This window comes from Drosophila erecta, unplaced genomic scaffold (assembly GCF_003286155.1).
Source record: "Drosophila erecta strain 14021-0224.00,06,07 unplaced genomic scaffold, DereRS2 tig00000092-arrow-pilon, whole genome shotgun sequence".
NCBI classification, from domain to species: Eukaryota; Metazoa; Arthropoda; class Insecta; order Diptera; family Drosophilidae; genus Drosophila; species Drosophila erecta.
The window spans coordinates 1,590,993-1,603,015 of NW_020825207.1; the positions used below are offsets into that span (position 1 = coordinate 1,590,993).

At 40.9% G+C, this 12,023-nt stretch overlaps 2 protein-coding genes across 2 annotated transcripts in view; one reads left to right on the forward strand and one right to left on the reverse strand.

Annotated features, from left to right (window-relative positions):
- The window catches only part of LOC6548390 (sodium- and chloride-dependent glycine transporter 1), a 37,679-nt gene extending 25,884 nt beyond the window's left edge, over positions 1–11,795 (reverse strand). The window contains exon 1 of the mRNA XM_001976435.3: positions 11,568–11,795. The gene's annotated coding sequence lies outside the window, so the exon portion shown is untranslated. The remainder of the gene's footprint in view (positions 1–11,567) is intronic.
- On the forward strand, positions 7,164–8,727 carry LOC6548388. Its single transcript, XM_026980570.1, is given in 5 exon segments — positions 7,164–7,486; positions 7,488–7,733; positions 8,029–8,110; positions 8,188–8,445; positions 8,519–8,727. Coding segments are annotated over 5 exon segments (1,026 nt in total). The 5' UTR covers positions 7,164–7,255.
- Positions 11,796–12,023: the final 228 nt, after the last annotated feature.

Sequence of the window (12,023 nt, forward strand, 5' to 3'; positions counted from 1 at the left end):
GATTTTGACGTGGCATACCTCTTAATATTTCTGCCGCAATTCTCTATAAAACTGCATTCAAATTTTGAAATTTATTTTTTTTTAATTTTTTTGTAATTTTTCTGATGTGGAAATTCATAAACATTAAGAAATGCCCAAAGGCTGAAGTTCTAAACTCCATAACTCAACTTATCTTAATCGGATTTTAATGTGGCAGACCTCTAAATGTTTCTGCCGCAATTCTCTATAAAACTGCATTCAAATTTTGAAATTTATTTTTTTTTAATTTTTTTGTAATTTTTCTGATGTGGAAATTCATAAACATTAAGAAATGCCCCAAGGCTGAAGTTCTAAACTCCATAACTCAACTTATATTAATCGGATTTTAATGTGGCATACCTCTAAATGTTTCTGCCGCAATTCTCTATAAAACTGCATTCAAATTTTGAAATTTATTTTTTTTTCAATTTTTTTGTAATTTTTCTGATGTGGAAATTCATAAACATTAAGAAATGCCCCAAGGCTGAAGTTCTAAACTCCATAACTCAACTTATCTTAATCGGATTTTAATGTGGCATACCTCTAAATGTTTCTGCCGCAATTCTCTATAAAACTGCATTCAAATTTTGAAATTTATTTTTTTTAAATTTTTTTGTAATTTTTCTGATGTGGAAATTCATAAACATTAAGAAATGCCCCAAGGCTGAAGTTCTAAACTCCATAACTCAACTTATCTTAATCGGATTTTAATGTGGCATACCTCTAAATGTTTCTGCCGCAATTCTCTATAAAACTGCATTCAAATTTTGAAATTTATTTTTTTTTAATTTTTTTGTAATTTTTCTGATGTGGAAATTCATAAACATTAAGAAATGCCCCAAGGCTGAAGTTCTAAACTCCATAACTCAACTTATATTAATCGGATTTTAATGTGGCATACCTTTAAATGTTTCTGCCGCAATTCTCTATAAAACTGCATTCAAATTTTGAAATTTATTTTTTTTTAATTTTTTTGTAATTTTTCTGATGTGGAAATTCATAAACATTAAGAAATGCCCCAAGGCTGAAGTTCTAAACTCCATAACTCAACTTATATTAATCGGATTTTGACGTGGCATACCTCTAAATGTTTCTGCCGCAATTCTCTATAAAACTGCATTCAAATTTTGAAATTTATTTTTTTTTAATTTTTTTGTAATTTTTCTGATGTGGAAATTCATAAACATTAAGAAATGCCCCAAGGCTGAAGTTCTAAACTCCATAACTCAACTTATATTAATCGGATTTTAATGTGGCATACCTTTAAATGTTTCTGCCGCAATTCTCTATAAAACTGCATTCAAATTTTGAAATTTATTTTTTTTTAATTTTTTTGTAATTTTTCTGATGTGGAAATTCATAAACATTAAGAAATGCCCCAAGGCTGAAGTTCTAAACTCCATAACTCAACTTATATTAATCGGATTTTGACGTGGCATACCTCTAAATGTTTCTGCCGCAATTCTCTATAAAACTGCATTCAAATTTTGAAATTTATTTTTTTTTAATTTTTTTGTAATTTTTCTGATGTGGAAATTCATAAACATTAAGAAATGCCCCAAGGCTGAAGTTCTAAACTCCATAACTCAACTTATATTAATCGGATTTTGACGTGGCATACCTCTTAATATTTCTGCCGCAATTCTCTATAAAACTGCATTCAAATTTTGAAATTTATTTTTTTTTAATTTTTTTGTAATTTTTCTGATGTGGAAATTCATAAACATTAAGAAATGCCCAAAGGCTGAAGTTCTAAACTCCATAACTCAACTTATCTTAATCGGATTTTAATGTGGCAGACCTCTAAATGTTTCTGCCGCAATTCTCTATAAAACTGCATTCAAATTTTGAAATTTATTTTTTTTTCAATTTTTTTGTAATTTTTCTGATGTGGAAATTCATAAACATTAAGAAATGCCCCAAGGCTGAAGTTCTAAACTCCATAACTCAACTTATCTTAATCGGATTTTAATGTGGCATACCTCTAAATGTTTCTGCCGCAATTCTCTATAAAACTGCATTCAAATTTTGAAATTTATTTTTTTTAAATTTTTTTGTAATTTTTCTGATGTGGAAATTCATAAACATTAAGAAATGCCCCAAGGCTGAAGTTCTAAACTCCATAACTCAACTTATATTAATCGGATTTTAATGTGGCATACCTCTAAATGTTTCTGCCGCAATTCTCTATAAAACTGCATTCAAATTTTGAAATTTATTTTTTTTTAATTTTTTTGTAATTTTTCTGATGTGGAAATTCATAAACATTAAGAAATGCCCCAAGGCTGAAGTTCTAAACTCCATAACTCAACTTATATTAATCGGATTTTGACGTGGCATACCTCTTAATGTTTCTGCCGCAATTCTCTATAAAACTGCATTCAAATTTTGAAATTTATTTTTTTTTCAATTTTTTTGTAATTTTTCTGATGTGGAAATTCATAAACATTAAGAAATGCCCCAAGGCTGAAGTTCTAAACTCCATAACTCAACTTATCCTAATCAGATTTTGAAGTGGCATACCTCTAAATGTTTCTGCCGCAATTCTCTATAAAACTGCATTCAAATTTTGAAATTTATTTTTTTTAAATTTTTTTGTAATTTTTCTGATGTGGAAATTCATAAACATTAAGAAATGCCCCAAGGCTGAAGTTCTAAACTCCATAACTCAACTTATATTAATCGGATTTTAATGTGGCATACCTTTAAATGTTTCTGCCGCAATTCTCTATAAAACTGCATTCAAATTTTGAAATTTATTTTTTTTTAATTTTTTTGTAATTTTTCTGATGTGGAAATTCATAAACATTAAGAAATGCCCCAAGGCTGAAGTTCTAAACTCCATAACTCAACTTATATTAATCGGATTTTGACGTGGCATACCTCTAAATGTTTCTGCCGCAATTCTCTATAAAACTGCATTCAAATTTTGAAATTTATTTTTTTTTAATTTTTTTGTAATTTTTCTGATGTGGAAATTCATAAACATTAAGAAATGCCCCAAGGCTGAAGTTCTAAACTCCATAACTCAACTTATATTAATCGGATTTTGACGTGGCATACCTCTTAATATTTCTGCCGCAATTCTCTATAAAACTGCATTCAAATTTAGAAATTTATTTTTTTTTAATTTTTTTGTAATTTTTCTGATGTGGAAATTCATAAACATTAAGAAATGCCCAAAGGCTGAAGTTCTAAACTCCATAACTCAACTTATCTTAATCGGATTTTAATGTGGCATACCTCTAAATGTTTCTGCCGCAATTCTCTATAAAACTGCATTCAAATTTTGAAATTTATTTTTTTTTAATTTTTTTGTAATTTTTCTGATGTGGAAATTCATAAACATTAAGAAATGCCCCAAGGCTGAAGTTCTAAACTCCATAACTCAACTTATATTAATCGGATTTTAATGTGGCATACCTCTAAATGTTTCTGCCACAATTCTCTATAAAACTGCATTCAAATTTTGAAATTTATTTTTTTTTCAATTTTTTTGTAATTTTTCTGATGTGGAAATTCATAAACATTAAGAAATGCCCCAAGGCTGAAGTTCTAAACTCCATAACTCAACTTATCTTAATCGGATTTTAATGTGGCATACCTCTAAATGTTTCTGCCGCAATTCTCTATAAAACTGCATTCAAATTTTGAAATTTATTTTTTTTAAATTTTTTTGTAATTTTTCTGATGTTGAAATTCATAAACATTAAGAAATGCCCCAAGGCTGAAGTTCTAAACTCCATAACTCAACTTATCCTAATCAGATTTTGAAGTGGCATACCTCTAAATGTTTCTGCCGCAATTCTCTATAAAACTGCATTCAAATTTTGAAATTTATTTTTTTTTCAATTTTTTTGTAATTTTTCTGATGTGGAAATTCATAAACATTAAGAAATGCCCCAAGGCTGAAGTTCTAAACTCCATAACTCAACTTATCTTAATCGGATTTTAATGTGGCATACCTCTTAATGTTTCTGCCGCAATTCTCTATAAAACTGCATTCAAATTTTGAAATTTATTTTTTTTTCAATTTTTTTGTAATTTTTCTGATGTGGAAATTCATAAACATTAAGAAATGCCCCAAGGCTGAAGTTCTAAACTCCATAACTCAACTTATCTTAATCGGATTTTAATGTGGCATACCTCTAAATGTTTCTGCCGCAATTCTCTAAAAATTCAAATTTAGAAATTAATTTTTTTCACAGTCTTTCAATTCACAGTCGAGTACCTTAGGTTAACAGCTCGATTTTTCAGTGTATTTGCACGATGCCCTTCTAAAATGGACTCATAACTGAGACCCAATAATCGGCGACTTAAAACAAAGCTTATTGGTTATGGAAAAAATTGCAAATAAACGAAAGACTAACAATGTCAAGATGGACAATGCACTTTTACTAATTATTGAAGAATACTTATGTAATTGAGAGGCACCAGAATTATTTAAAGGAAATTTAACTTTCTGGAAGGCGTTACTACTGTTTCCAAGAACAGCAGTCAAAAATTCCCATTCACGTAGCAACTAATAATAGTGGCCACGTGTGTGAACAAATAAGTCTAATAGGAGAGTGTGTGGGGGCGGAACTCCTTTTCCATTTTCCGCCCAACCACCCCCTGCTCCCTCCCCCAACCCCGCACTACCTACGCTCTTTTTGCCTTGTTTGTGTTTGGTCAATTCGAGTGTGAAAATGTTTTCGAGCTTCTGCCGCCGCTTGTTTACGCTTGATGAGAGGAAGGGGCATGGTGGGTGGGTGGATTGCATTGAGCGTCCTTGGGATTGTGCAGTGCAGCGGGAAGGGGGGAGGGCGGGGGCTGGGTAGCCAGCTTACATGGGCTGCATTATAGTTTTCCTGTTCGCTTTCTCTTCCTTTTTTGCGAACAATCCGCCGACAGCGTTTTCCGCCTTTTGGCATTTCATAATTTTCCCTATTTTGACATTTTTATGCGAAAGTTAAATTTCCCTGCGCCTGCAGCCCCAAGGCGAGACAAGGGACCTTCGGCATCCCCATTATCCCCATCATGCCTACCATTCCCACCATTCCCATCAAGATCATCATCGCCCCACCAGTGGCATCTGTGCTCTCTGCTGTTGCACAAGTCACGGCAATTACGACGGGCCAAACTCGGGGCATTTGAACTTGAACCCACGAAGGCTGCCCACAAGCGGCAAACAAAGGAGAGGCGACCTTCGCCCCCCTGGCGAAAGTGGGTGAAAGTGGGCGAAAGTGGTTGCACGGGGAGGGGGGTAGGCGCAGGATATGCTAAGCAGCACTGCAGAAAATAAAGTACTTCGTTCCAGCAATGAATTTGTCATGCATCGCATTGCCAAAGGTAAGAGATATTTGTTCTATAAGTTCATCTTCTGTTAACTAACTATAAAAAAAACTAAAAAGTATGAACAAGAAAGTCTAATTGGCAAGTACCTCCGCTAATTAGGACTTTTTACAAGCCCATAAACCTACAGATAACTTCACAGCCTTGAGTAATTATGCAGTGCCAAGTGTCGCCCTCAAAAAGTGGATGCAAATGAATCCAGCGGAGGGAGGAGGAAGCAGCTGCTGCTGGCCTCTTTGCTCGCAGTTCAATGAGTTATTGGTGCTATCGGCGGTATCGATTATTCAGTTTTGCGTGAGCTATAGATATAGATATAGATATATCTGTGTGGATACATATAGCTGCGTGACCATCGACAGAGGCCAAGCGCACGCACACAAGTTTGTGGCGATGCAACGAAGTTGCCCCTGTTCCCAAGCTTTTCCAGCTGCCCCTGCCCCCGGAAAATGCTGGAGGAAAACAGATTTTCACGTTCTATTGCATCGTCTGCTCCACCTCCACCTCCACCTCCACCTCAGGGTCCTCCGTGCTCCGTCCTCCGTCCTTCGTCTTGGGTCCCCGGGGCTCCTGTAGCCGCATTAAATATTCATCTACTTCGTCATCGTCTGTCGTCCTGCGTCCTTCGCTGTCATCGTCCTGGTAATCGCAAATTCAGCGCTAAATCACAATCAAAATGCGCGTAAAGTGGCATTTCAAGTGATTCGCCTCTTTTTTATGAATTCCAAATTGCAAATCATTTCGTTGATTAAATTGAAAATTGTTCGAAATGTGACTTTCTTAGCAGGAAGCCTAGTTGGATTTAGAAAACACGAATGCAGTCACCGAATCTTTAGAATCATCAATGGGTATAAGCAGCCTGATTAATGGGTATTAAATGAAATTGCTGTCGCTCAGTACATGACAGGCAGTTTAATAATTTAGGCTACACAATTTCTCCATTAGCCTATTTTTAGGTTAATTGCCGCCGTATCGATTGCCAACTAAATGCGTTGGGTTTTCAGCTCGCAACACGCTATTAAATTTCAAATAGCAAAGTGGGAAAAAATGCATACATGAGCATGGATGAATGCACAAGGACGAAGGAGACAGCTGGCAGTTAAGTGAATTATGTCTGCAAATGATTTTTTCTTGTCACCCAGTTTTCGCAGCATTTCCCCCTTTCCTTCGCTTTCCCGCTTTCACTTTGCACCACATTTGCACCTTGGCGCACATTTTCATGCTTTCGAGTGCAGCTGACTGTCGTCGAGTGTGTTTCGTGTGTGCCGCTTTGTTTCTGCCCTAAATTTGCAATTTAAATGTAATTTCTCAGGGCAAATGGGTTACTTTTATTTGGTTTATGACAACTGCACACCCGAGCAAAACGCACGGATTTAATGCTTTCAGACAAGTGGGCGGAAGTGGGTGTTATGGGTGTTATGGAGGCTGTGGCATGAGTATGAACTCATGTGAGTATACTCGTTCCTACACTCACAAGTTTGATCATTTCTAGCGTTTCCTAGAAAAATGCTGAGTACATTTACTCTTGCTTTGAACCGGTTTTTAAAACTACGTTTGCTTTATTACTGGAGCACTTAGCCTTGACTTTGCAGCTATTAAATTTCCGAGTTTCTGAAATCGGAATTGAATATTCCGGCTTGGAGTTCCTTCCAGTGAAATGGATTTCCGAAAGTGAAACATTTGCATTTATCTCGGGTAAACAGAAAGTGGAATGGCATGGGGCTTGTCTGAAAGAAGCTTTATGCCGATTAGCACTTGCGGACTTTTCATTTGCCCAGAAGTTTGCAATCCGCTTGTGTTTGCTCCACGGCGATGTCGCCATCTGCGTGCAGCTGTTTTCCGCGGTTTGTTTTTCCTTTTCGAGTGGCTTATTGTTCGCCGGGCAGCGGTGGAAACCATTAACAAAATGTCATTGGCGCCGGGCACTCGATGCACTTTTGTCATCCTGGCACTATCCACTTGGCCGGACCAATTCCAATGCCAAGCAAATGGTAATGGAAGTCGCGATTCCCTGCTGGCCGAGTCCCAGATGAGAATCCTTTCGCTGACTCTGCTGGGACTCTTCGTCCTGACTCTCCTGGGCCTCGCGGGTGAGTTCAAGCGCCTTCCATTCCCGCGATCAACTCGCAGAGCGGAGATTTCCGATTTCCGATTTCCTCTGGGCAGGATGTATCTGCTGCTTCTGCCGGATCTCGCGGGCTGTGGAATCCACTTCCGATGGCCTCGATGTCTACGCCCCGCGCACCCAGAGCATCGTGTGGCCCACTCTGCCCCAGGAGGCGGCCCGCGTCCTGGAGATGACCTTCCTGCACGCGTCCAAGGTCAACTGCCTGTGCCGCAACTGCTGCATCGCGAGAAACTCGTTCTGCATCGAAAACTGCGGGGTCATCACACATTATGCCTAGGAACCTCCTATCTACTCCAAGTACCTTAAGTGAAAATACTTTTCATGAAGTAATAGTATAGTAAACGAATAGAACTGAAGTTTTGTTTAGGCGTTTCGATTACGTAAAAGATGTATTTACGTTAGGATTGAAATCCACTTGGCATCTTTCTTTGGCATAAGTTGCGATTGGAATAAACAGCTTTTCTGTTGATAAGTCGCACTGGAATCGGGGCCTTCAGTTTGTTCAGTTGCATTGGATCGATTGGCGGAGCACCATGAGCCCCTCCGTCCAGGTAAACAAGGCCAGGTGGATCTTGCTGCTGGCCACCTCGGTCTCCTGCGCCCACCTGGCCAAAGCTGATGACAACTTTACGGGTGAGTGCACTTGGGAGGCACCTGCGGCTTGTTTGATTTCTGTTTTCCTATCTGTGTATCTCTGCATTCCGGGAAAGACTTTGGCTGGCTAAATGTAACGCAGCTGCTGCAAATGGCTGAATTCGAGAACGAAAACAATACTGCCGGCAATGCCACGGAACTGGACTTGGCCACGCTGGCCGACAGCTCCACTGTTGCTCCAACGGAGGCAAATATCAGCATGTATAGCACCAGTGGCCAACGCGAACTTCCATTCGAGGAGCTCCACCAACATCGGCACTTTGGCCGCTTTGTCTTCATGGTTCTGCTGCTGCACATATCCGTGGTGGGAGTTGGTAAGTCGGCTTGTTGTTGCCACACTACATCAGCAGTATGGCATCTTATGTACCTTCCCCGAATCACCATCAGGAATCACCATCTACAGCTGTGTGCACTGCAGATTTAGGAGCTTGAGGAAGCGTTCCAGAGTGGAGGCACAACGACGGCTGCAGCTGACAGACCTGCGGTCAGAGCACATTCCCAATTCACGGGACTGCCCTTGCCACGGCTGCATTTTGGCCAGGGAAATGCTGCAGGGCTTAATCATGCACCAGTTGCACGAGTTGGCCGAGTGCTGACGGGAATGCCAGTGCAACTGGCGGACAAGAATTTGGCCAGTTTGGGGCGACACTGACGTGGATTGGGATGCAAGGACTACACTCGCCAACAAGGTTGTAAATAGGTTTGGTACTGGGTTACCACTCTAGTGCTAATACATATTAATCAATAATACTTGAGATATAATCCATATAAGCACGTAAAAGGTTGCTGGTCTGGGGATTGCAAAATATAATGCTACTTTTGGACATCCTCATGATAATCCCCTATTAATAATCTTTTCCAGGTGCACAGAGCGTCTGTGCAATCTGATTAGGATTTCACATGTTGCATAAGAGCCCGCCTGCCTCGAAGGAGTCGTCCGCTTAAGCGGACACAAATGTCAATGTTAGCCACACAACTAACACAATCGCCTTGCGCACTACCACATTGCTACTTACAGCCACATTCATGTATATTGGCAGTTGCATTGTCGGGGAAATGCAACAACAGCTGCCGCGGAGAGATAGTAAGTGGGGGGAGCGGGGAATGCGGGGGAAAGCGGGGGAAAGCTGTGCTGACATGCACAAGCAGTTTAACAGCTTTGTGGTGTAGGTCAAAGTTCACAGGGTCTGCAATCGCCTCATATTTAGTTAAGCCCGCAGCTAGACAATGAGGTTTGCTTTTAAATGCTTCAATTTACTCGTTGTCAAATAAATTCCTGTTTGCCTCGATGAAAATTTAATTCTCAAAATAATCTGTTAAAATGATGGACTTCCTCGTGGCTAATACATTACCTTGCCAATTTGCCACTTAAGCCCTCAACAAGTTCCTCGCTCGAGTAGACAGCAGATCCGCCACATTGCGTATACGCCAGGGGGACTGTGTGACTGTGTCACAACAAACAGCCAAATCCCGCCATCCATCAGGATGTGGCTTTAAGTCTAAGGCACTGGATACTCGTGCCACGATGTCAGCGATCACTTTTCAGCCAGGTCGCTGATGTTTTTATTGTTATTTGATTGCGATTCAAATGTACACACAAAGGGAAAGCGCTCGGAGCCAGGCGAATAAAATAACAAGTGACAAGGCAAAGGGAAAGGGAAAGGGCAAAAAAGCCGAAAAACTGGAAAACCTGAACTTGAGCCCTGGCAAACACGCACAAAACACGGACAGGCCAATGCCAAAGCCCAAACGCGAAGGAAACAACGCACGTTCATGCCGAACAGGAAGGAAGCCACAAGGCACACAGGAAAAGGAACAAAAAGCGACAGAAGGAGGGAAATGGGCAGGAGGGGAGGGGCGCAAGGACCCTAGAAGAGGAGGAAAAGCCCGCTCCAAGGGCGAGGATGCTGAGGTAGCCACAGCAATCACTATAACAAAAGGCACGACAATCACAGGGCAGAGCCATTAAAAGTAACAGGGGCTGGCTAAATGAAACTATTGGTGCGATTAAATTGAATTCGGATAAAAGTACTGAGCAGGGAAGTAACTCAGTTATCATGGGATATCAAGTATATTTTCCATGCAATACGAGTATATGGGGCAGTCCATGAAGACTTCACAAGTTAAACTTTTTCATAGCTATAAGTCAGATAAATGTTTTTGTTACACTCGCTTAGTTAGTTAGCATTACTAATTAGCCACAAGTTTTAAGGACCCTTGTCAGATACATCCCCGCAGCCCACTTCTCGATGCCCTACTGTACGACAATAACAGGAACTCGACTTAGACATTCCAATAACAAAGCCCAGAAGAGCGAAGAAAATGCCCACCAAGTGGAGGGGGAGGAAAACTTAGGCAGCAGAAGCAAAAGGATGGCGAAAGTAGTAAAAAGTTATCGGAACTCGGGACGAGGGACTCGGAACTCGGGACGAAGGTGCCGCCAGCAGTCCGGGCACAAGAGGAGCCTCAGCGGGCGGAGGCTGGAATTAATTTTGCGTTCATCCACGCTTGGCTGGAGCGGAGCACGGTGGCCCGGGAAGGCACGGGCTGGAGGCACCAGTCCTGGCCAACTTGCGGCAAATATTTGCCCAGCCCGAAGTATCCGTTCGGCCCGGAATTGGATGCACCTGATGCCCAGCCAAGCGGTTGCAGGCGGAAGCGAGGGGCTCCTGGCATGTACATGCAAATTTATTGGACACGACTCTGGGATAATGCAAATTACGCTTCCAATCAGGTTTCAATTTCAGCTCACTGAAATAACTAACCAGATATTACAAGCCAAATGGATATAAAGTTAAATTGATGTACACTAATCCTTGAACAATTAATCACTGGCAGCAGGCGAAGAATTTGTCTTTATTTTGCAATGATTGTTAAATTACCTGACCTCTCCTAAAATCGTTTGGTATTTTATTTTTACTTTTATCAGGGCTTAATTACTTGCAACTTTGCTCAACTGTTGTCTTAAGTCCAGTTGAGTCCTGGCTTAAACGTAAAGTCCGGCCAAACTTTTGCCTCAGCCCAAGGCTTCACTTTCACTCGCACTTTCCCCCGAAAAGTGTGCTACGAAATGTTGCAGTTGCAGCGAGTTCTCATGGCCACTGCCAGCGAATCCAGTGACCAGCTGGTGGTTGTGGCCCTCCAGTGCAGTGGCAGTCAGGTGGGAGGACAGGGCATCGGGATGGGCTGTAATCAGACTGCATTAACGCCGAATTAGCCGCACAATGCGGTTATCCTGGGCGCAGGACGTGGCTGCAAGGGAACGCCGCCTAATTGGGCCTGTCAACGGACTCGTCCTGCGGGAAGGGACCTTGGCGCGGGCTTTGGTTTTAATTGTTTTAAATATTTACTGCCAGGACTCGAAGGACACTCCCACCAATACACACACGCACAACTCGCACAATCGCACACAAATACATGGGCACGCGGGACTTACACAATTAAGAGTTCGCTTTGGGTTTTCGCCTCCGATTTTCTTCACTTTTGCGCACTTTTTGCGAGGATCTTTTCGCCCAAAACAGCAACTTCAGCGAATGGCACAAGGTGTGTGGGTAGCTATTTTTTTTGACAGTTTCTGTGCTCTTGTTGTTGTTTCGCCTGCTCCCGTGGGTGGATCGAAAATTACGGACACGTGAAGCGTCCAATTTGGCGGACAATTCGAAAGCAACTGAAAGTGAAACGGAAGCAGCAGCAGGAGATTTCCCGCTGGCGAGGAAAAGGCGGAGGCGGAGGCGGAGGCGAGAAAAGTGAAAAGTGGAAAGCGAGAGCGAACGCTTTTCTTTGCGGGAGCGTGGAAAGCTCCGCGCGGGAAGCTTTTCCACCCACGCTCGCTTGCCATAAATGTTTATGGCAGCCGTTGGGCGCTGCTTTTGATTTGCAATTTGATTTACGG